This window comes from Scatophagus argus, chromosome 22 (genome assembly GCF_020382885.2).
Source record: "Scatophagus argus isolate fScaArg1 chromosome 22, fScaArg1.pri, whole genome shotgun sequence".
Taxonomy (NCBI): Eukaryota; Metazoa; Chordata; class Actinopteri; family Scatophagidae; genus Scatophagus; species Scatophagus argus.
In genome coordinates, this window is record NC_058514.1 from 14104787 (window position 1) to 14130776 (window position 25990).

Consider the following 25990-nt stretch of genomic DNA (forward strand, 5'->3'; position numbering starts at 1 on the left):
ACACACACACACACACACACACAAGACACCAGGATGCTAAAAGGGATGCCTTGTTACTTATTCATGTCTCTGCTCAGAACGGGAAGCCTGTCGGTGTCAAAACACTCTCCTTGGACGACTTTTCTTGACAGTAGAGCCGCGAGCATGCGCTCATCTATGTTGCATGACAGGAGGGTATTTTTAGAGAGGGGCTTTTAGCCGGGCTTGAATTCACCATTGTTTTAAAGCAAACTGATCTTAAGAGGGATCTGAGCTTTTGTTGCTCAGCTGCTGATGAGGCAGATGGTCAGTTTTAGGAAATTTTAAAAACACCACCAAAAGTACTGCTGTGCTCTACTTTGGTATCTTCTCATGCTTAGTATCATGTATACTGGTGGTATATGGGAACACTATGGTGTTCCCATAGTGATGATAAGGACACTCACATATACTATCTTGACTACTCATTTTTCTTCCTCTGCTTCCAAACAAACTGCCTCCATAATGTGCCACTTCCTGTACAGCAGAACACGGACACCCGTGCTGATCTGATCATGAAATGGAGATTAGGAGTATGTAACACCACCTATACTCATGTCAAGCACACATCTCATTTAAGGTTTATGCCGTTCTAGCCCCAGATGGTCTCAGTCACCTGCTGGCCGTGAGTCTTGATATGATGAGTCATTCAGATGAATTTCCTCAGGTGAAGCTGCCATGGGAGTTGTTATGGACGGAGGAAAGCATGAAGCATAATGAGCCTCATGGGAGCTCACTTTATGTACACAGACCAACTCCCGCTTTCGGTCTTTCAGGAACTCTCTCTACTCCTGCCAGTGTGGCGAGAGAACAGCGGAGAGGAAGGATGAAATGAACTTTTATGTGTGTTTATGCTTGACTGAGGTGCTGCATTAGAAAGTGTGGCTGTATGTGTGTACTTTCCAAATTATTGCCCGTAATTAAGAGGAAATTCAAGTGGTGGATGAAAAGGGGGGTCGGGGAGGCATTTTAACGTTCAGCAGTTCTTTCCTTCACTGATAAAATAATTATACAGTTCTGCTGGTGAACAAATAATTTGCTCCAAACTACATTTTCCAATTCAGCTATTCAAAAACAAATTCTAACTCTAACTATAGATATAAGCAGTTGCTAGAAGTATATCAGCAAACTAGACTTTCTTGAAAAGGTTTTTTTTAATAACTTTTAATAACTACGAAAGGCTGAAGGTTGCTGTGTATAAAAAGTACCAACCATTGTAGATGTTTCTATTTATGCACACTTGCACAATACATTTCTGTTACACACGAGTTATATATGTGAAGACTTGATTCTGATTGGCTGCAGTGTGTCAGTTACTTCCTGATAACGGACACTTACTACGTATTTCCAGTGAAATCGTCTGTTCACAGTTCTAAATGAATGTGCTGGCTGCAGACACCCCGACATTATAAATAAATGATATGAAAAAACATCTGAATATCAAAACCGAGTGCAGCCCTGCAGAGTCTCATCTTCACCACAGGATGGCAACTATAACACACAAGCTGGAAGCAGCCTTCACTGCCTCTCTGCACTTACTCTGTAGGCTGCCACTTAGAAGATCATCTCACACCCCGTTCACTATTCAACTCTCTACTTCAGACTGCAGCCAACACAACACATGGACATTTATTTGTTTGTGAAAATTTTCAGATTAATTTGGGGACAATGACACAGCTGGACAGCTGGATAGTCTTTTTGTTAAATGTAATGTCAAATCATATTTACTGTCAACTGTACCCACTATTAACATGCAGACATCATGTTAGCTTTATCACCTGTTGCCAAGCCACACTGAAGATTTATCCTATTTACTATTTTGCAGTAGTGAACAACGTTTCCATTGCATGGGAGCCGTACGGGATTGTAATGAGTGCGAGGTGTCTGCTTTCAAGAATTAAGGGACAATGTGGAGAAAAGATCCCAAAGGTTGCCTCCTAAGTTTATGACTTCAGCACTAAAAGTCAGAGTTTGTTTCTTACAAGTTTGATAATCGTAAAGGGACAAATATATTGTAAAACAAAGAACGCAAGGATATTTTTCTCTGCGGCAAACCATGGCCAATTCAAAAAAAGCCAGTCTGCTGACCCTGACCTGACCCGACATGCCATGAGACAATGAGACATTAGATGATGCATTCAACAAAAATAAAACTTCTATTGGAAAATCACTGCTGAATATCAGCCATTTAATGTGCTGTACTGTATAGCCTTTGGTCAAGTTCTTATTGCACCATTCCTTGTATTCCTCAGACATTTTGAAAGAATTTAGCAGACCTTAAGGATAGACTATAACTATGATACTATGAAAGACATGGTTGACATCAGGCTGAGAGAAACCAACACATTCTACATTTAATTCACTTACAGAGTAAGAATAAATGCTTTGCTGGTGTTTGGTGTTTGCTGGTGTCATTCCCAGAACACCTGCGTGTGCATCTGAGGAGATGAAAAGTTTTTCAAAGTCAGCAGACTGATTGTTTGAACTTGGGCCTTATCCGTTACTCATTTCACTTACAGCCAGGGGGTTATGTGGAAAAGAAGACGAATGCTCTGGGATAAAGAAGGAACCAATCATGGAAGGCAGATCCTGTCCTACGGAGGGAGCTAAAGCCAGGCAGAGGTGTGAAACCTGGAGAGCAATTGCAGAAATGAATTTCCCCCCTGAGCTTTGTCATGTGTCAGTGGGAAGTGACAGCTTGGCTTCTGACAGTCACACATGTCAGATGGAGGCAAGGGGAAGCATTAAAGGTATGTGTACGTGTATTTGTGTGTGTGTGCGTGTACATTCATACAGTTCTGTAAGGAGATATGGAAGAAGGAGTGAGGGAAAACAAGGTTACAGAGTTCACATTCTGATCCATTCGGGAGATTCTTGCCTGCAGGCATCTTAAGGAGAAGCAGGCATCAATATTTCCTCATCATCCCAGAGGCCCAAAGTGCTAACACAGACTTTAACTGAGAAAAGCTGCAATTTTTGGATTTATGTCAAGGCAAGGTGAGAGACACTTTAGGCAAAATATTCAAATACGGAGATAAAACATATGCAGGGTGAAGCTAAGACCTGGCAAATGGAAGAGACAGTTCACAGGGTTCATATTTATTCTTATTCTATCCATCCCTTTGCCTGAGTGTCAAAGTCTGACAGCCAGATCCGTCTGAGACTGACAGGGGGCAGGTTAATCGCCTGTTCTGAACCTCCAGTCAGGTCTAGCGTGTTTTGACGGTCGGCCGATCACAGATCTGATCAGACTCGCCCCTGGGTGACTGGCTTGACTGACTGTTGTGACGAACATGCTTGTGAGACTGAGCACGTAACTCAGACACAGCAGGATCGTCTGGGCTGTGAAACAATTGGATTTATAGACGGGCAATAAAAACAAAGACACAGATTCAGCAGGAGACGAAACATTATCAGCGTGTCGGCAAGTCGTACTATACCCAGCTTAAATTTGCCTCCCATAATGTGGCTTTACATATACATTTTTAGAGTTAGAATAATTTTATCACTGACGTTGGGATGGCTTCAAGTGTCTTTAACAGCACTTTACCGATCTAAAGCATTTGAACAAAAACTATTTCTTGAGAGCCATAACTGATTGCTTTTTAAGCCTCCCACTCAGCTCAACGCTGCTGCTTATTAAAGTCTTGGCAGAAGCCGAAGTTGCGACACTGGGAAATGTCACTGCATCAGTCGATTCCAAGCAGCCTCTCTGAGAGCCTGTCATCACAATCTTAGCTTGACAGCTTGAAATCGATTGCACACCACTCCTTTTCACCTCATTTAGTCTTGGATGTCCCTGCAGTAGGGGATGCCCTGACAATCACCTCTGAAGGACATTAACTTATTTCCTGCTTTTTATATGATGTTTTTTTATTATTGAACTTTTACCTTAAAAAAAATAAAATAGCATAAATATTTAACACTTTGGCACTTTCTGTTCTGGGTGCTGACAGAGACAGCAATGACATAAACAGCAACAAATTCTTCCCTTAACTGCATTCAAGACTAGTCCGCAGTCTGGAGTCAGGAAATCCAAACCAAAATGTGAGACTGCATCATTTTAAACTGCTTTTCTATGGTATATCTGGATTGATCATTTGTGCTCTTTGGATTGTTTACATGCTAGGTTGTTAGCAATTTAATGGTCACTAGACTGCAAAGATTCCCAGTTCACTGGTTTAACAATTATATGCCATATTATCTACTAAATGATTAATCAATTAGTTGTGAAAAAATTGACAGAAAACTGACAGATTCAGTGCCAGTTTAAATAAGTGTTAGTTGCAGCACAGGTGGTCACACAATGAATGCTTTACCAGGCATTAACTCGACTCAGTTGGGGATCTGCCAGCAGTTTCTGCAAGGGAAAGCTGACACAACCTTTCTGCCATTCTCACCACAACATACCTCTTTTCTCACACACACGCATCACTGGCTGCAAAGCTCAGTCTAGTGGATTTGCCCTTGCATCCACCTGACTTCAGCTGAAAGTCAATGGCAATAAGCAATGCCGCTGTCAAACTTACTGCAGGAGAGGAACATCCGCTAAATCCTCCCCCAAAAAAATCTGAACTAGAACGTGAGAGGTACATACGATATCCAAATATGATTTCATGTATCCAGTGTGTCCTTGCATGAATTTCGAAACTGCAGAACCTTAACTACACCTGAGTGCATATCAAAACACACATCAGCAAAGCTAGCAGCAGTGAATGATTGACAGATTCCATCCTTACCTGTCTATGTCACCCTGCACCTCTTTGCTCCCTCTCTGGGATATTTCTCGAGAAGAAGTCACGTCTGAGGCTCGGCCTGCATTTCGTGCATACAGATGGAGGCCGCCATCTGTAAGGTATCTGTGAGAAGAGAATCAATTAGACGAAGTAGATGTCCACCCTCAGTCTGACTTATAAAGGCTGAGATATGCACTATTTTCATATTTTTTAATTAAAGAAAAGCAAATGATTAATTAAACTAAACCAGTAGAGAGACTACATTTGCTTGATCTGATTAATTCAGACTTTTGAGACTGTATTACATTATTTGTGAGCTCACAAAAAAGGAGCATGTTTAAATTAGTTTGCAGGTCTTTGCATGTCTCATGATTTGAGACTACTGGCAGAAAGCTATCAGACACGGCCGATAGGACTTGGAGATCATTAGTGTTGAGCTAATTAAGCTGATAATTCAGCTAATCACCTATCCCTCCCGACATGTTGTTACATTTTCTCCTCTGAAAAGTCTTTAATCCTATGGACACTTTACTCCAGCTTGCTCTATTCTTTTTGGGAATTTGGGAAAATTCACTGATGCCAATTGGGAGTGTGTGTGTGTGTGTGTGTGTGTGTGTGTGTATGTGTGTGTACACGTATTCCTGTAGTTGTGGGGACAGAACTCTGTTCACACAGTCACATTGTGAGGACCCGCCTTACTTATGTGGCCAAAATGCAAGACCCCACAGTGTAAATCACTAAATAGCAGGGTGAAGTCTTGCTTTAAGGTTAGGCTGAAGTTATGGTTAGGTTAGGGTAAGGATTAGGATTAGGCAAGTAATGTTTATCGTTATCGTAAGGTTGTGGTTAAGCATTCAGGAAATTAATGTAAGTCTTTGTAATGTCCCCAAAAGTGATGGAAACACGAATGTGTGTGTGTGTGTGTATGTGTGCACTGTTTTTTTTTTTCAACACATCTCCCCCTTGCTCCAAACATTTACTACTATTGAATTATTGAAGGTCAGGAGCCCACAGAGACGTTGTTGTGATGTGTTGTGGGCGACAATGACTTATCTTTTTTCATTCAGGTAAGGTTCACGTAAATGTATCATCTGAACCTTTCCTTTCAAGGCATGACAAACCTATGATAGCCTTGGTGGACAGGTTATTTGCATTAATGTGCACAGACAGATGAGTAAGACCTTGGTGACCGGATGAATTCACAACTAACTGTGAATTTCAAGGTGTTTTTGGACTAAACCCAGCATGCACAGTGACACCAAATGGAAAGGTGTCACTTGTATTCATGATCCTAACAAAACAAATGGCCTTTAAATTGATATTTTAAGTAATATAAATGATGTACATGGAAGGCCAGTCTACATTAAAGCTGGGGCCTCCTGTTTCAGACAGTAAAGCTTACTAGTCTCACAACATGAGCAGGTTTTAAAAACTGAATGTAATGTAATGACTTTAATGTGTTCAGTGCAGAGAAAGGCAAACCAACACATTTTTAACCACAACAGATCACATGGAGGTGATATAATTGGAACTTCATCTATGAACAAATATTCACTTTAACATCAACCAAACCAAATCGTTTGCTAAACAAAAGCTTTGGCAACCTAAAGCAAATGTTAACACCAGTCTTAATAAAGGTTTAGGTAGTATACCAAAAAGACTCCAGGTGACACATGAAATTTCTAGGTACAAAATTCAACTATACACATATGTCAGTCACCAAAACTCTAAACAAAGGTTTGGTATCTGTCTGGTATCTAACTCTTACACTGATTGTCAATTCTTTAAATTAATCATCTACAACAGACATTAAGATTTTGAACTTACTACTATGATGCTAAATGTTACATGTTATAATTTTCTTTCATGCCATTCCTCTGATTGACAGCTAAGGGTGGTAATGTGTCAAGAAACATAACAATATGCTAACATAGAAAAAGACTGTTAGCACGCATTTAAAAAAGATAATTTTTAATATTCACAAAAATCCACCTGTTTTGTGAGGACGACCATGCAGTAAACTTGTTTGTTAGACCTCAAGGACAAACAAGATGCATTTTGGTGAGCAACATTGAATGTAAATGAAATGTTTGTTTGTTTACCAAAAAGTTCATATCTCAAACTTTCATCTATAACTGAAACTTTTCAGTTATACATGTAAGTATATTAATAAGAAACTAAACTTAAAACTAAAACTCTTCATTAGTCAGTGCTTCACAGGAAGCTAACATGCTTAGCACTAGTCATCCTACCCGCTGGTGATGGCATCCATCCGGCTGTTCTTCCCTAGGATGTCCCCATCACTCATGTACCCTGCCACATCCATCTGCTTCCCTGCTTCCAGCCCTCCTCCACCCTTCTCCCCCTGCTCCGCCCCCTTGGCCCCTGCTGCCGCTGCTGTTCGCCTCAGGGGGGCGCTATACACAAACCTGGAAGGGTCCGAGTGCCCACTGTAGCGCCCTGAGGGGGTGCTAGCGCTCGTTGTACTCGCCCTGGTCACAGCGTAGCTGCTGGGCATTGAGGGGGCATCGCCTGCTTGGAGACGTGGGGTTTGTGATTGGCCCAGACGCCAGGCCATGGGGGAGGAGCGTGTGGTGAGGGCTGGTAGACTCCGCCCATTGACCTCAGTGGTTACAGTGGTGTCAAAGGTTGTTTCTAGTGTGCTGTGAAGACAAAAAGAGAAAACAAGGGAATTAATTCAGACTACTGACATGAAGCAGTGGTAACTGATAATTAGCAGGAAGGTATTTTCTGACAGCTGCTAACTGTTCTTGAAGGCTTAGTCTTGGGTAAAGTGTCTCTAATGGACAAAAGACAGCAAAGCCATCATATCAAGTGCATTCCTGTGCGAAGGGCAAATCATTCAGGTGAAAACATCAGTCATGTCTTAAGTAGAGAGCTGTCTACATCAACTGAGGGCCACTCCCTGTGTGTGTGTGTGTGTGTGTGTGTGTTTCTGTCATTCCAAAAGTGCTGTTTCTTCCAGTATGTTAACTTGTGAAGGTTCCCATGAGAATATATGCCAAACCATCATGGTAAGTCACATAGAGATGGAGAAAGAGACAGCTATGCTTCCGTCAAGTTTATTTTAGGAAAACTTCACATTCCACAGTAAATAAAATCTGATTCACGTGTATTTGCATCAGCAGGGTTGAAGCAAAATAAGAGGTTCATGTCATCACCAACAGAATCTCTTGTTGGGAAATACAATGAAATGTACCTTACAATAAGAATATACAACACATGTCAATGCAAAAATTACTGACATTTTAAAGTAACTAGGAAAGTATATAGGAAAATAAGGCAACAGTGTGATTTATCATCATCAAAAAATGTTGTCAATTCCAGTCAGGCTTTCTAATTTGTCTCTACCTTTACCTTTAGCGAATAAACAATCTAGAGAGATATTTGGTGTGAAAAACAGAAATGTGTGCGAATAAGTAAAATGTCACCAAATAAAAGCAGCCAAGAGGAGGAATGAAACCTGTTAGGGAGACAAAGAGGACTGAATCACTATCAAAACTACCCACCATTAGCCCTGCAAAAGCCACTGCAGCCTCTTTTCTCTCTAATGTTGCTGAAGGATCCGAACATGTCAACTACTGCACAAAAGCCACTCATCTTTCACAGAATTCCCTGCTAATTTGCTGTTTTGTAACCAATAAAAAAAAAAAAAGCAAATCGATTTTTCATATTTGCGACAGCATGACGGATGTTCTGCAAGTGAATCAACAGAGCATGAAACATTCGACTCCTGGCCACTCACACACCGAGGCCTGCAGCTTGGTGTGTCTGGACACCGAGAGCAAAGCATGGCAGCAGTGGTGCCTATCTTGAGCTCTCTCTGCTGGGAAAAAGAGTGCACTACAGTCACACGATGAGAGACAGAAGAAAGATGCTATGATTTATGTCGTTAAGAAGAAGTTACTAAGGTGTATTCTAGTCACAAACATTAACTAAATAACAGCGTGCTGTTTTATATTATAGCATTACCTGTGCCTGTTAGCACATATGCTGATGCTATAATAATAATGATTACCATATTTGATTTAAATATACATGTATTATATGTTAACACCCAAAATTGTAACGTTATCAGTATGTTTATTCTTGTGTGAAAACCACACAGTTTATTGCATGTTGGCTACATTACTGCTGGAAAATTCTCTTTTTAATTTTAAGGGAAGAAATGTAGCTGATGATGCAGTGGAAGAGGAGGACAGTAGCTGGATATGTGGGATGAGAAACTTATTTGGACGCCTGCCTCTGCATGCCAGTCTTCATTTGGTGACAAAAGCGATGACATCTTAAGGCAGTGTCTCACACATAGCGGGCAGAGAGGTGTGAGATTAACTGTGTGTGTGTGTGTGTGTGTGTGTGTGTGTCCTAGGTGAGAAAGGGCAAAACACTGCACCCCTGTGATGCCAAGAGTCAACATGAGAGGGTCAGTGATGCCAGCCATATTCACAACGCATCTCTATAACACCTCCTGAGATTAACACACACACATGCAGTGCCATGTCAGAGTATCAAGTAGCCAAATGAAACAAACAAATAGATAGAAAAAAAAAAATTCAGCGACTTATCTGACGAGTGATCACGGCTGAATTTGGAAATACAGAAATCAATTTGCCACGCTACAGAAATCAAAATCATTTAACCACTGGTACACAATGTAGCTTGCTAAATCAGCTTATCTTTATCTCCAGGCTGCAGAGAGGAGAAATAATACAGATAAACTGAGGGAGGCTGAATTTGGGTGTGTGTGTGTGTGTGTGTGTGTGTGTGTGTGTTGAGATAAGTGAGCATACAAACTGAGGGCTATGACTGAGCAGCAAGAAAGATTCTGAGATATTTTACTCATGTAACCTACCACACACGAACATGCAGGTTCATTTAAAGCGTACATTCTAAAATGTATTTAATCAACAACATACTGACAAACTAACTGCAATCCATGTAATTAGCAGAAATCAGTTGTAGCAGGAGTTGTTGTCATTTCTAAAACAATAAGACCGCATTCCCCATAAAACTTGCTGCTTTTTGAGAATTTCTATCCACACTGTTTGCTATAAAGCACAGCCAAAACCAAAATAAATCCCAACAGAGGGAGAGTATGTTGTGTTTAGCCAAGAGCTCAGCAGGAATAGAATGTATGTTGACAGCAGGGGATTGGTCTTTACTGAGCAATGGTGAATATAAACACTTTGGAACTTTCTCTTGCTGCTGCTAATGAGGTCTGAAAGTGTGACACTTAAACTTTGACTTCTTACGGACGTTCATTCAGTCATCTTGGTAAAGACGGAATTCTGCCACATTCTGCCATACTTCAAAGCTCTCCACAAATCCCATGTACAATATTAGCCTCAGTATTTTCCATGACAGCAGGTATTTTGTTGTTTGCAACTCCTGAGCATAGATCTGTGTTTCCAGTACACACACAGACCAAACCATCATCAGTCTATGGGAGTACACTCACCATCAAGTCACATCATAAAACACACATGCATCCAAAATTCCTCCTCTGTCCACTTATTTAACTAACCAATTTAATGTAATTTAAGCTTATTTCACAGCATTAATGTTTTCAAGCCTCATTGTAGAACCTAGATATTCAATGTATACACTTGCCTGTGTGCATACAAATATTGGCTTATATTTGCTGTGCACCATACAGGTGTGCCTGTGTATGTAGTAGTGAGGCTGGCATTGGTAGTGGCAGATATTAAACCCTTCTAGGTTGAAAGCAATTCAGAGTAATTGCTTACCACCATCCCATCACAGACCTTCAATATGGACCCCAATAAAGCATCCCTGCCCCAATACCAGGACACACAGACACAGACACACACACACACACACAGACACACGCACACACTCCAATCAGAACAGCCAAGTCATTTTCCATCTTCTATCAAAGACTGAAAACTCATCTTGTCAAGAAGTGCCTGGTATTACCTTCCTCCAGCTGAATCATGTCACTTGTCCACTCTCAGAAAAACACTGTCTGGCACTGAAAAGTGTCTCTGGCTTTGACCCATCATTACCATTAAGAACTTGACATTTTTGTATTTTTGGACTTTCACTTTTTCACTATTACAGTAAGGTAAATGAAGTGTCAGCAAAATGAACATTAAAAAAAGAAATCAAAAAAACTTGCACGCACACGCAAATAGGACCAGCGGCTACTGTATCTCCTCACTTCCAAAGCAATGAATAATTTAGCCTGTCCCATTTTCTCTGTATTCCAAATGTAAACACAAAATAAACAAACCCGACCGGGTGAAGCTATTATGTTCAAAATGTCATGTGGCGGTTGCTGAATCCCCATGGGATGAGACAAGGATCCCTCAGGCTCGAGCTGACGGGAGACAAGAGAGAAGGAGATTTCCCTTTTCAGTTTATTGTGGCAGGCTTGTCCTTGAAGATCACAGCTTTTCTGTCTCTTTTCCCTTCAAATGTCAATCAATACCATTTCTCATTGTCTGGATAACAGTGAAGGGAAATTAAATGTGTTTTTTGATCAATAAAGATTGGCTGTGGAGGCCCCAGCACATCTGGATCTCTGAGGAATGTTGGAGACGTGAACTGAGCTGTGATGGGTGCAGTACCGAAGCAGCAAGGTCAGTTCATTGAGAAAGGGACACGGTTTCAGTGCTCATGAAACCCTAGCTTAAACACGCAGAGTTTTTTCAACTGCGGAAGTAATTTTAGGTAACATTAGCTGCCACCAAATTCTAGCCAAGCTTCATCTTGCTGCGGACCGGTTGTAATTTTTAGCCCGTTTCAGTCTAGGAGCAGGGAAATGTTACAGAGATGCCAACGCATAATGATGTAATACTAATGATGGAAAGAGCAGATATCAGTGAGCTACATGATCACCACAGCAATGAATCTAATGTGGCAGTGACCTTGGCCGAAGACTGATGGACTGCAGGTGAACCTCTGTTCTAAAACATCAGATCTTGTTTATGTACAAGGCCTATCTGTGCTTTAATACAATTAGAGTTGGTGTTTAGGCTTGGATTTACATGGCTACCCTTCTGGGAGCTGACCCTGAATTACAGTACGTCTGCTGAGCTCCTGCCTGATGACCTAAAGGTATAAAAATGCCCTTTCAAAATACTAAAAATAAAAAAATTATTAAAGCAAGTCAAACTTTAATATATAACTGAATAAAAATTCCTGGTGAAAAGCTGTACCTGCTTGTAGTGAAATTTTAAAATGATAGAAAATTCATGATTATACAAAGTCATTGGACACAGTTGAAGCATAAAACTTCTACTCTTTAAATTGTATGGAGCTACCGGTGTGGAGGTGAGTACTTCTACCAGTACATATAAGCAATACTGTTGACATAATCACGATCGTTTATTTCATCTGAGACAAGAAGAAAAAATTTGATTTCTACTTTTTAGAACAGAAGAGAGAGGAAACTGTGCGTGCTGTTGTTGCATGAGTGAACTGCACAATAACAGTTGGGAGTCTGAACAGCCAATACATGAATGGGGTGGAGAATCCCAAAGAGGGAGCAGAAAGAAAGATACAGTGATGAATATAACGGTCATGTCTGCTCAAGTGTAACAGTGTTTAATTACTTAAGGTGCTTCAAAGCTTCATGGTGATTACAGCCATTTCTTATCCAGAGGAGAGATTAGGATGGTCTCGCTAAGCTTTTGTCATGGGCAGAATTGGTATGCATAGTCTGAGGCTTTCCTTACATTCAGAATATAAACATGTTTGACACATTCTCCCACTCAGGAGCCCAATTTTTCCAATAAATCTAATAGTTGAATGCTATTTCACAAGGCCTACTGTCATCTCAGACCAGTTCTTACTGCTTCACTGCTCCAAATCACACAGACGTATTCCAGACACAACGTATGTGATGTCGGTCATGTGGAGGTATGACGATGCATTCTGCACATATTTCATGTTTGTCCTTGTGTGTCTGATGCATATGAATGAGACTTGAAGTCTCAGACCGATCAGAAGGCTCACACCTCCACCTCATAGATCCCACTGGATTAAATGTGGTGGTAAGACAATGCCGCTGTATCGATCGTGCTTGGCTGAGACTCCTTTGAGGAAAAAGAGGTAGGAACAAACCCACACATGCGCGCACACAGATTGCCATCTGTCTTGGCTGTCGACTGCCTGGCCACCATCTCCTGCTGCAAATGGGGCAAAACACACAAAATAATAGACTGAGGGAAAAGAGGAGGGACGAAAAGGGAACCATTGCCGAGGGAGCTGACATAAACAAATGGTTCTTTTTTTTTGTCTCTGCCTGAGCCGCAGTCCATACACTGTTAGATTTTCAGCGTTGCCCATGGCTCACAGATGGGTTGTCCATCAACTCCAGAATGTCATTACATGTGTGCCAGCTGGTGAGGAAGGTGACGCTTGTTTTTAATTAAATCCAGGAAACGTGGAGAAGGTGGCGTGATAATAGAAGGAACATCATTAATAGTTGCAAACATATCTCCCTGTGGGATCAACGTGATAAAATGCGCAGGGTGAGTCAGAGATATCCAAATCAGAAATACTTTTATTTTCCAAGGACAACGAAAGCACGAGGAAACTGATTGGATAATTGCTGCTGAGATGTAAAACTGTGATCACAAAGGAAATTTTTTTTTCTTTTTCTGTCTTTTATTTTGGCTATGACACACTGGGAGAGAGTTGAACATGTGTCAGCTTCAGACTTGCCATTCATGACGTCAGTGTGAAAGATAGCCTTTGAGAGCAGGTCTATATAGGCTGCAGCCCCCGGACGAGATGATAAAATTCTGCACCGTTGTTCTTGCAAGACAACTTCTTTGTTCTCCCTTTCTCTACTTCAAAAAACATTCAAGCTACATTTCTTTATTTTTTTCATATTAATTTGGTCCTGTGAGGCTCACAGATAGACTAGAAACTACACAAGCTTTCCCATAAATTCATTCAATTGTGAGGGCCAGTCACATACATGTATTGGTTTTATATTTTTGGAGCTGTATGCAATTTTGGTGCGACCTCTCTTGTTTACTGCAGGCCGACGGGTGCGGTTATTTTGAGCTTGTAACAACCTGGTTGGTGAGATTCATTCAGTACCATGTCGGCTTTCATCATTTTGATTGGTTACATTATTAAAAAAATGCCCCCACTGCCCAAACCTCACCTGGGGCAAGCTGGTGTATGTGTGTGTGTGTGTGTGACATTCAATGACTTTAATTTAAAGCCCTCATATGGTTTTTAATTGAGCACAGTGAACACAGTGATCCAAACAAGGCAACTACAGCAATCCAACTTTTCTCATACTGTTCAGGCTCTTAGGTGTAGGTGTTTTAAAATAGCTGCTGGCAGCCAAATCAAATCTCTCTGACTTTTATTTAGTTCTCTCACTGTGTGAAGCTGAATGATGCCCACAGTGAACCAGGCGGGGGATCGAGTCTTTGAAGCTGACCAGGCAAATGTTGCAGTGGTGGTCAGACACAAAGTAAAGTGACATCCAATGCCAGTACAACTAAAAAAAAAATATTCCTAAACCACCCAAGAAGCAGATGGGAGCATTTTATATTTGGGTTGTGAGTTATAAATGATCCCATTTGAGTTACACTATTGTCTCAGTTATATAATATGGAAGTTAGAAACCAGGCTGTACAGAATAATTCACTTGCCTGAAACAGTTCATTTGGGTTAAATTTTAAAAGTGTTTACTGAGTAAAAATTTACTCTGAATGTCGGAGCTTGTTGAAAATTCCAGAAGCAGACTGACTGTAAAAACGAGGAAGTGGGGCATTTGTTTTTAAATGCTTTAGCACTGAATTACAGGGTCTGCTCAATTTTGCATGTGCTGTAGCTACAGCTTTGACAGTTTAGTGAACTTCTGACTGTAGGGTTGATGGACTGAATACAGGACTCCCTGGATGTGGATATGAATGGGAAATAACTACCCTCTTGTATCTCAAAGAGTACAATAAACCTCCCTTTCATTTTTGCCGACAAAATGAATGTCTGCATATACTGCTACTTTTTTACCCAATGACTGGACCAGAGTCATTTACCATGACCTGTAACTAATGAGTAGTACCACCTGTGTGCCTACCTGTGGCTGATCTGTGTCCCCCTTAGACTGGACATGGTCTCTTCCAGGTTCTGCCGCAGGTCAGCAATGTTCTTCACTGTCCTCATGCGTCTTGTCTCAGGATCCTCTCCTGGAGACACAAATTTTGAATCATTTACTGACATGTTCGGACCTGCACACAAACACACACACAGAGCAGTGGCCTATACCCACAAAGGCTACACACATACAAACACACAATATAAGAAGTGACAAGGACATCTGACATATAGCATTTTACTGGATGTCACTGGATGTCTCAGTAGGCAAACAGAATGATGACCGATCACACTGACAACCCGTATGGACACACCCCGAAGGCCCATGCTGACAGTTGTGAGCCTACACAATGAATCAGCCTGTCAGGCTGCACCACATGCAGTTCTTTTAGTCCAAAACGGTGATACATTACTTTATGCAATACTGACGTTTTTCCTTAAGGCCAAAGTAGAAATGTCGTGCCATGACACCACACGCTCTGTCAGTTAGCTTGGGACAGAGTCGTGCCTGTGAAAGCAACTGTCAGAGCTCCTGTGTCTCTCTGTCAGGCATGTCCGAAAATGCTGCCACTTCAGCCCACCGTCTTGCGATGTTGCCCTACAGCAGCACACAGCTTCGAATGCACGTCATATGTTTCATGCTCTTCTCAGTGCCTTGTTTCCAGATGAAACACTCGTTTCATTCAAGCATCCGGCCTGTTCTGAGAGAGCGCTGCTAATAGGCACAGGGTGAGCAACATTTCATAACTGAGATCTGTGGGCGAACAGCAAAGTATCTACTTGTCTCTTCCAATTAAGCCTCTCTTTAAGCTTGTCAAGCTAGCCCATATCCACTGGCAGGTACACAGAATGGGTAATTAACAAGTGGCATGAGACACAGAATGGATGCCCATCACACTGCTTTCCAGTTTAAACTCGACAGTGGAGACGAATAAGCCAGCAGATCTCAACAACAAAGCAACAATGCAGCGCCTTGGTAAGATCAATGCAAGAAGCTGAGCTCTGTCATCATGTGCTCGAAGCAACAAGCTACTGTGATTACAGTGACTGGGGCAAATGGGGTCAGAATCAGAATCAGAATTCCTTTATTAATCCCTGGAGGGAAATTCTTGTAAAGTCTTGTAAAGGGTCAGTTGGGAGCAGTGATAGGTTGGAGGTTTGAAAAGGTCCTCAGCGATTCCTGCAGCTCAGCTCAATGCCAGGAGGAAAAAAAGGGTTGAGGTGTTTATATGCCTGAAAATATAGCAGGTTGGTTTTGAATAAAAAAAAAAAGCTGAAAAGCTGAGCCAGTTTTCCCTGGATAACTATGGAAATCAATTTCAGAATTGACCTCAGGGCATTTGGATAAACTCTGGCAGCATACAGACTGTACACATCTCATTCAAATAAAAAAACCCCAGTGTGCAAAACTGTGCTCTTCTCTCCTATATGGAAAAAACTGATTTGATTTAAACAGACTAACACAGCACTGCCTGTATGTAGCAGATCTAGCACAGAGACGCCAATCTTCCTGTTCTGGTGTATGCTGTCTGACAGCGCACATTGTTGCAGTCACTTTTCTGAATGGCTACAAGGAAAGTGCAGAAAATTGCCTTGGTGACACTGACTTTATTAAAGGGAATCACGTCTTTTACACGCTGTATTGTTTGATTGTTGTAACTGATGCACGTGTGTCCTATAGAAAGACTTTCACACAGTCAAGTGAACCTCATTTTCACTTTACTACTGACTTTAAAACTTAAATAGATGAGCTGAAAACGTAGGGACATCAAGCTAGAAATAGCAGTATAGTGGATGAGCTTGGGAGATTTTCACCTGAAACCAAATACAGCATTCAGTGCTGGTTAACATTGTGTAAGTTTAAAGATGTCATGATTCCAGAAGAATAAAGACACTACAATGTGTCCATCCAAAAATCTTTCTGAACATTAAGTCAAAACTCTCAATTAGTATACCGTATGCTGTGTAATGACCAAACAGGGTAAAGAGCAGCCCAGCATAATCGAGGTCATGTTTAGCCTTGGCAGAGCAAACTGACTGCAGGTTGTGTGAGGTCGATGGGGCGTCACACGTTCTTAACCTCTGACATCAGATGTCCACTCTATGGCCAGTTATTAGAAATCAATGAGGTGCAAAAATTCAAAAACTTATAAGAAACATACAACGATACACTGACAAAACTGTGTTGGCACCCAGTGAACAGAACCTTAATGTGGCCTGAATTTATTGCCACCAGGATGCAACACATCTGAAACAACACTGAGCATGGTGAGCCCAGTATGGTGTGCTACAGCCATTTTTTTCTGTAGGTTGCAGCTCCTTGAACAAGGATCAAGACCAAGAATTTAGTGTGAGATGGATCTCTGCTCCCACAGATTAAAGCCATCGCTGTTTTAAGTTTTTCCTTTCTTTTTAATTCTTCTTCTCTTTTTCCTGTCTTCCCTCTCTTCTCACCAGGACCCCTTAGAGAAAGATTCAATTACAACCTCATTACAAAGTGACACAAGGAGTTTTTGCCCTAAAGTCTCCATCACAAACGGACACTTCATGCAATATTGAGAAAGCGTGTGTATGCATTTGGCTTGTTTGTGTGTCTGTGTGAGTGTGCGTGAGAGAGTGTGGGAGAAATTCACTGCAGTACAGGAGTAGAGGTCTCACCTGCACACTGGGCCAGAGGTGAGCTACAGCAACAAAACAGCACCCCAACAACCCCAACACACATGTTGGATCCTTGAGTTAAAAAGTGAAAAGTCATTTCAAAACACAACACCTATGTATGGAACTGCTTGAACACATGTATAGCTGGTGTTCCCGCTTCAGCATCAAACATTACAGAGAAGTCATGAAGCATTCGCTGTTGGTGTCGAATAAATGCTGTTCTAGATAGAGTTGACACAACATAATGCAAATAACTGCCATTTGGGACTGACACGTTTGCGGGCAGGCGGGCGTGCGCGCACAGACACACTGTGTAAGTGGGTGCTTTAGTGCCAGTTCACTCTCTCTCTCTCTCCCACTCTGTTTCAATAATGCATGTTGGCTGGTACTGATGCCCCTCGCTTCAGCTGAATACTATTAGGGAGCCATCCCAGTCACCTAATTAGAATACACACACAAGCATGCCAACACACACACCAACACACACACATAGACATAACTGTATGCTCGCTCTACCCTTCTTGCCGCATTTGGTCACAAATCAGTCTTAATGAAGCTTTGGCTCTCAGTTGCTGGCGTGTCGCTAAGGCAGCTCTTGCAGGCACGCACACACACACACATATCCACGAGCAATTTCATGGCCTTGTTGCCGAATGTGTTCCCTAACAGGCGCTGCAGCACATTGAAAGCTTGTTAATATGTATCGACGACAACTGCTCCCCAAGGCTAAAAGCGCAAACTGCCTCCACAGCAGCTGGATACTCCAGAAAGCCGACTCTGACGGGGGGGGTGAAAGAGTTTTTTAAAAATGGAAATCTCAATAGATCTCCGATAAACACACAGAAATGCACACACTCAGCATGCACGCAAAGAGAAAAACATGGGCACACACAAACATAATGTAGAAAAGCATTCGCAAGCATGCACACGCACACACACACATACACACACACACAATGAAAAGGTGCAATAATAAGGTATTGATCATGTTGGCCGTGTGACTCACAGGCAGTGAAGGAGTTGCAAGTAATAAAAGCTGTGCTTTTTCAGTGGGTGAGGTGTTGGTTTTCCATCATCTGTATCTCAAGGTATTCCTTCTTTCTGCTGCATCATGCCTCAACCTGCTCAAGGAAATCTGCAGTAATCTGCCCATAGCCTAAGCTGACACTTCTGTGCATCTTACTTTGCTTTATCTACAGAGTGACAATAATCATCTTCACTGTGACAACTACACAATCAATCAAACAATCACTCAATCAATAAAACATACCACTGTCTCAAATGAAGCTCCTCCCATGTCTTTTTACTCTCATCTCAAAGCCAGCTTTATAAATGGGTACTCATTGCAAACACACAAAGCATGCTTTCACATGACGCTATAGTTTAAGCTCTAGCTGGAAAAATTCACAGTAAAGCACTTAACAATGCTGCATACACAGTGACAGTGTGTGGATGTAAGTGACAGCAAGGATGCCTAAGACAAATATCTTTTTTTTTCAGCCTGGGTCCAAGGCTTCAAATGACTACTACTTGTATAAATCTTGGGGCGAGGACACACGAACAACATCATGCATGAGGGAGGGTGTGTGTGTGCTTTTACAGGCTTGCCTCACAAATGTCTTTTAAATGATGTTTTAAAATGCTAATAGTGTACTCAGAGAAATAGGTTTCCCCATCGTGAGGATTAAGAAAATAACCAGCTTATTGAGGCCTTTTTCTGCTCTGACATTCTGATGTTCTGCTCAAGTTTCTATTTTTCAACTTAACCAAAACTTAGTCACTCCACATTAACACATTAAGTTCTTTCACTTCCTGTACAAAGTTTCCAATTTGTGGTGTTGTCATGGTAATCCCTTCATGTTGAAGGAATGTAATCCCCAAATTACTTGTGCCTATGGTATGTAACGCCCTCCACGTTCATGCTCATTTCCTGGACTGTGTTGACTTACGCTGGCGAGGTTTTGTGTGCAGCACCTGCTCCAGGTCACCCAGCATGGTGAGGATCACCTCCTTATCCAGCTGAGCCGTTCCCTCACGAGGCCCTCCCCCTGAAACTTCCTCCTCCGCCCAGTACCCCCCATCCTTCTCGTTGCCTCCCCGCTTCCCGCTGCCCCTCCCTGCCGCTGGCTCCTCGTCTGAACGTCCGCTGCTGCCCTCTTCGTCTGTCCCCCCTTCCTCCCTGGATATCCGAGCCGGCTCAGCCCGTGGGTGACCGCTGTATGATGCCCGCTGTGGCCGCCCTCCCCCGCCTCCAGTGCATCGCCAAGGGATGGGGATGAGGGAGTGTTCTGACTGTGAGAGCACCTTGGTGAGAGAGAGTGACAGGGAACGAGCTCTGGTGCCCCTCACACCTCCGCCTCTTGTGATTGCCTCCTTCCTGGGGCTTCCCTGCAGGCTGCCTCCTGCTCGCTGCGTGGATGATGGGTATACCGAAGAGTTCTGAGGTTGTGAAAGTCGAGACGGTGGCTCATCAAGCTCAAAGGAGTAAACCCGCTGCTCGCCATCACTGAGCAGGGTCAGGTTTGTGAGTGAGCGCTGCTTGATTCGCAGGTTGAGGTTGTCGGGGAGAGGCTGGGGAGGCCGTCGAGCTGGGCTGCCCCCCTGATACACCGAGAACTCTGCTCCTCTCTTCATCTCTGCTCACCAGCCGCTCCCCTCCCTTTTCTCCGCTTACCTTTTTCTCCTCTTGGCAGCTCAGTGAGTGAAACTATGCGTGCAAGCGGATCTACCTGTCTCCGTTTCACATCTTGGCTGCGTGGTCACTGAGAGAGCAGATGGTGGGAAGGAGGGACCGGAGAACTGAGGAATCAGAGAGATGTGTCCACACGTCCCACGCCTCCCGACTGAGGTCCAAGCTTCTGAATACTGGAGGGAAAGCAGGCGCAGGGCGATGAGCGGAGAGAAAACCTCCCTCTCAGGCATGTAGGAAGAGTCCAGACCCATTCTTGAGCCAGCCCATAGTCACAGTCAGACGTTGAGCAAGACACTCATTTTCTACTCTTTCTCCTGTCCTCATGCTTTCGCTCTGTCTTCTTGGCTCCCTTCTGTTCCTCCACCACAGTCAGGGGCGTGGATGAACGAGTCGCTACATCTCCCTTCCCTCACCAACTGAGCTCACACTCCCTTTATCTCTTCCCCCTATTAAATGACAGTCTCTTTTCATCCACTCTTATCTCTCTCCCTCCACCTTCTGTCTCTCCTTTAATTACCACCTCACTGCCACACTTCTCCCGCCTCCCTTCTGACGGTCCCTCTCTCCTCACAGCGGAGAATGAAGGGGTGGTGAAGCCGGCAAACAGGCTCACGTAGCTCTCGGTCTGCTTGTTCATTCCAGCATGCCGCCTGCAGCGCGCTCTCTCTCTCTATCTCTCTCTCCCTCTCTCTTCCTCTCTCTCAGCCCTCCTTCTTCATGTTTATCACCCTCTCTTTCTCTTAATCCCTCTCATTCTCTCACTTTCTGTTCACTTCCCTCCTCCTCCTAGCCCTTATCTGTTCTCCCTCACACTATTCTTCAGCCTCTTCGTTCTGCCCTGTCTTTCCTTCACAGTGTGACAGTGAGTTGTTTGGACAGTGCACCTGTAAGCTTTGCAGCCCCTTGCTGCACCACGCTGGCCGCCCGACTTAATTAAATCCTGTCTTGAGGAGCTAAAATAGCGAGCCCGCAGCTTATCACGGATCAACAATGAGACCACAGATCCAACATATCCCCATCAATCAATGCAAGCTTTATTAGTCTTGTCGTTATTAGTCTTCTTCAGCTGTCTTCCACACATTTTTTACAATCATGGTTACCAGTAGCTAGCAGGGACTGGAAGCAGCTGCCTCCCACAATCAAGGTTATCCGAATTGTGTGTTTGCACATTAGTCTGCAGCTATCTGGTTCATCACAAATACCTGATTAACAGATTTCAATAAAATTACTTCAGAGCTTAGCTGCAGATGAAAAAAAAAATAACTCAGCAATGAAGATTTTATTTCATTGTTCTGCTTTGATGTTTGGATATTGTCACTATTGACATTGGTTCATCCATCATATGTGAAATGAGTATGCTTCTCATGTGGTATTTGTGGTGTGCATGTACTTGATTTCCTATTCTGAAACTCATTTCTGCTCCTCCATGGAGAGAGAGTCGCAAAAAACGAAGGATGTGGAATGACCATGAAACGTGTGACAACAAAAAGCAAGTGTTTGAAATGGACCCCAAACAAAGCAAACGGTCAGCACCGCAACCTAATTTTATCCTTCAAATGATGGGCTTTGGAAAAGCCGCAACCAGAGCAAAATGTCTGGAATGTCGCTGCCGACCTGAGAAACCAAACCTGTAATCACATGCTGTTGTTTGTGCACAGCGCGCTTTGAACTTGACATCTTATTTTTCATTGCGTTAGCTCTTTACTTGATTTATCATCCAAGTTGACCTCGTTTACTTCTGTTTATATAAGGATAAAGTTGCCTCCCAAATGACGATATCCACCGTTTCAACCAAGTGATATTTTTTGCAAAAAAAGTAAAATCATTTAAAGAAACTTTGGAAGGATCCTCAATAACTCAATTCCCAGACAAATGAATTATGCTTAAAACAGAATGTCAGGAAAAGCAAACATCTTGGTTGGGGGAGGAGCTGTGACACTTCATGTCTTCAAATCTTCATTTGGAATTGGCAAATTCCTATTGAAACAATGGAATTTCTCTGTGCCAGCGGTTTGTGTCTTATGGTGCACTGCCTGGTTTAACCTCTCATCTGCCTTCTTGTCAGGAATTTTAGTTTGTGGTTAGGAACTTCTTTAAACAGGTCAAATGTCCCCCTGATTAATGACTACTCAGCTGCTGAAGCTCTGATGCACAAACGTAATTAAAGGACAATAAAGATGTTTGATGTTTCCCCTCTTTGCAAACAAATTTAATTTCATCCAGCACTTTTTGGTTATATAGGTGTTATGACAGTCATAGTTGAATTGGTTCCATGTTCATCTTTCTGAGAGAGGAACAGCCTTTTATCCTCAACACTGCTGCCTTTACTGAATCGGTTTGTCTGTTGCTTAAACTCCTCTTTGACACATTTTTCATGCTCCATTGTCACTTTGTCCATTCATTCCACTTTCTGGATATGCCTCAAATATCTGAACTAATGTCACTGTAAGAGCGTTGGATAAAATGCATTAAATGTCAAAAAAGAAAGCCCACAAAAAAGCCATCCCACTGCTCAGGCTGAAAACAATAAATGATGTGTATGTACTGACGATGATGTGGCATATGACTGGTTGTGAAGCAGCACTGGGATTGTAACAGATGACAGCAGCCTGCAGGGAGGTAAGCAAAACGCCGCAGATGCTCCCTGTGTCTAGCTGTCAGTGCTGACCTTTTCCCTTTCTACCTGAAACCGCTGCAGAGAAGGGATCCCCCAGTAAACACAGATACCAGCCCAGTTGCCACATTAAAATGTTGGCGATGCACCTTACTGTAAATCTCTGAGCTGACTTCCTCGTATGGAGAAGGAAGAGGGGATGGTGGAGGCAACAAGACACTGGGACATTTCCAGCCTGTTTGTGCTGACTCTGGTATTTCAAGCCAAAACCTAATCTTTTCCGAAAACTAATTAAGTGGTTTATGAGTGAAAATCTACCCCGACCTTAACCACAGTGTCGTCACAACATTGATCATTAAAAAACCAAAGTGGAGAGAAACATTAAGTTTTCACATACAGCATGTGCAGTGCATGAAACATCTGTGACTTGCAGAAAAATACAGTTTCTCTAATGTTGGGAGGGCAGCTAATCCATAAAATAATACAACAGTCTTAATGTAAGCTAAAGAATTTCTTCTATTTCCTACAGAGCGTAAATGTCTGAACAAGTCCTCTCACATGTAGATTGTCCCTGCGGCAGCAGTCATGTTAATGCTGTGTAAATATAGATAATGAACAGCAGATGAAGGTTAAATTCATATATGATCATGATTATAAGAGGCGTATGTAAATGCCACAGACATATCCACATTCACACACCCACACAGAGAAATATCACGTTTGAAGAGCCCCCAGCATGAGTGTTAAGCTGTGGTACCTGATATCTCCTCCAGGCACTGTTTGGCTGTCTTGCTATAGACCAGCTCTCCCTTGGTGGGGCTGAGGCAGGGGTCGGCTGGGGCCACCATGGTGCAGTCATTTTCTGAGAATGTCCTGAAGGCACAAAGAACAAATACAACACAGCGGGTTATGAAGACAGGCTGAGATATGCGGTAAACTCAACCCGGACCACGGAAGGCTGTAACGGCGGTTTCAAAACTGCCCTGGGTGGAGGAGAGTTTTCACTGAGATCGGTTAAAGCTGCTGCAGAGTCACGTTCATTCATTTACTGCCAAAAGATGAAATGATGAAACAGAGAAATGTCTAAGCGTTTTCCAGTAAATTCAAATTTTCAAAATGATTGGTATTCCACATTGTCAATCATCATAAGTTCACTGTGAAAGCCAATAACAATTATCTACTTTATAAACTAAAGCTATTGTGGTTATACTGTGGATTGTTTGTATCGTAGTGTGTCTTTGTAATATATTTTTTGTGCTTCCAATTATCTATTATAGGAGGACGTAAGTTTTTTTCCAAGAATGGCAGTTTCTTTTGTGCCATCTAATTGTTTAATTTGAGTTAAAAACAGCAATTACACTGACAATTTTGTGTCGCATAACCACATTGTGGTATGTGGAGCGGCTAAAATGCAGAGTGCTGATAGTCAGTGAAGCAGACACAGTGGTTGGAATTTAAGGATTTGAAAGACCATCAAGAGATTTTAGTATTCAATTTAGAACACCAGCCAGAATCGTCCGTCCTTTGTCCGGTGACTGTGTTCCTGCGATGTTAAACAAGAAAAGAAGGAGAATTTTAGAGACCATTTTTGGTCTTAGTCACGTACGCAACAGATGGATGCCTCTAAAGGGAGGAGGGGACGGTTTACGATGAGATGTTTTCTGTGAACGCTTCTGATTGTGTGCGTGCAGGTGAAATATGTTTGTGTGCGTCTCCTCCTCAACCCTGAGCTGCATCATGCTCCAGTTTGTTTGCTGAACTGAAGAAACAAGGAAAAAGTCTAATGCACTTCATGAGATAACAGTCCGACATGCACAGCGAGCGACAAAAAAACACACAACCACGCATGTGAAAAACAGACTGACACAGACGAACACACAGTTAAGGACAGCGACAGATGACATGAACACAATGAAATGCGCACATACACACGTACACACAAAAGCATGCGAACTAATACTTTTAACCGCACACACATGAAAATTCTGAAAGACAGAGAGCATAAAGCATACACAAGTGCACAGACTTATCTGAGTACAAGCTAATGTGTACTATTCACGTCCTCCCATATACATGACACACACAGACGCACACATACACACACACACACAACCAGACAGGGGACCACCACCACCTGCAGAGCTGAAGATAAAAAATGGGCTCCTGTTCGCGACAGCAGCATCAGCCTGTGACTTCCGCTCGTGTGAAAAAGATTTTTTCTTCCTGCAAGCTTCCCTCACCTCAGTGGATTCACAGAAGTGGAGACAGAGATATTCATGACAAAGACTGCATGCAGCAATTTGGGAGGAAAATACAAAAGCATATATAGCTGCTTGTGGTAATGAATGAATATTTACTAAAAATTAATTCTGCTAGTTTTAAAGGGAAGGGAAACTTCACTAATAAGATTCGGATGAAGTCTGTTTTTGACGTATGGCCGAATGATTTAAACTGTAGAAATACTGTGAATGCATTTGTGACTGTAATCTAACAATGTAGGTGTCACAGTCGTGTCCACACTGGTTAGCTGCAGTGCAGTTTAGGAACACCTATAATTTTTTTGTTGACATGATTGATTTAACTTATATTACTTACTTACGTATTTACTTATTTCTGTGATTCCTGATAATGTTTCTGAATTTGGATCAGCTTAGGTTATGTTAGCAGAGGAGGACACAGAGGGATGCATTTAATGACATTATAAAATGGGAAGGGAGGGGCAAAGTCAGCAGCAAAGTCCTGCAACCACACCGGTCTATTGGACTTGGCACAGGCCAAACTAGGGGTGGGCATAGATAAAATAGGACAAGACAAAGATGGCTAATTAGGCTGAGAACGATGGTAAATTACAGCACAGCAGGAGGCCTTTACACTTACTGTCTGCGGGTGAGGCCTGCTGGTGTGGAAGAACATTTATAGCAGGAGAAGGGGAGGCTGAAGAAGCAGGCTACAGAAATATGCTCACAAGGCACAGAGGAAACAGGTAGAGGAGAGACATGAATCTGCACTGTGCTTCACAGGAAAGAACAGGGTGCTAACTTGAGCTGAACAATTAATCAAATCTTATTAATATTGCAATATCCATCAAATTATATATGATCACATCATCATCATCGTGTTTATATTTTGTTTAAGTGAAAATAAAGCATAAAAGTTATCATTCTC

At 42.4% G+C, this 25990-nt stretch overlaps 1 protein-coding gene across 11 annotated transcripts in view; it reads right to left on the minus strand.

Moving 5' to 3' along the window:
• The window catches only part of nav3 (neuron navigator 3), a 372135-nt gene that overhangs the window by 49375 nt on the left and 296770 nt on the right, over positions 1–25990 (minus strand). For 10 of the 11 annotated variants that reach the window (XM_046378519.1, XM_046378520.1, XM_046378521.1 and 7 more), the window contains 4 exons: positions 23583–23698; positions 14845–14953; positions 7007–7417; positions 4758–4877 (listed from right to left, as the gene is read on the minus strand). In XM_046378519.1, coding sequence (XP_046234475.1) covers positions 4758–4877; positions 7007–7417; positions 14845–14953; positions 23583–23698 — 756 coding nt within the window. The remainder of the gene's footprint in view (positions 1–4757; positions 4878–7006; positions 7418–14844; positions 14954–23582; positions 23699–25990) is intronic. The other variant, XM_046378518.1, reaches the window with a different exon arrangement.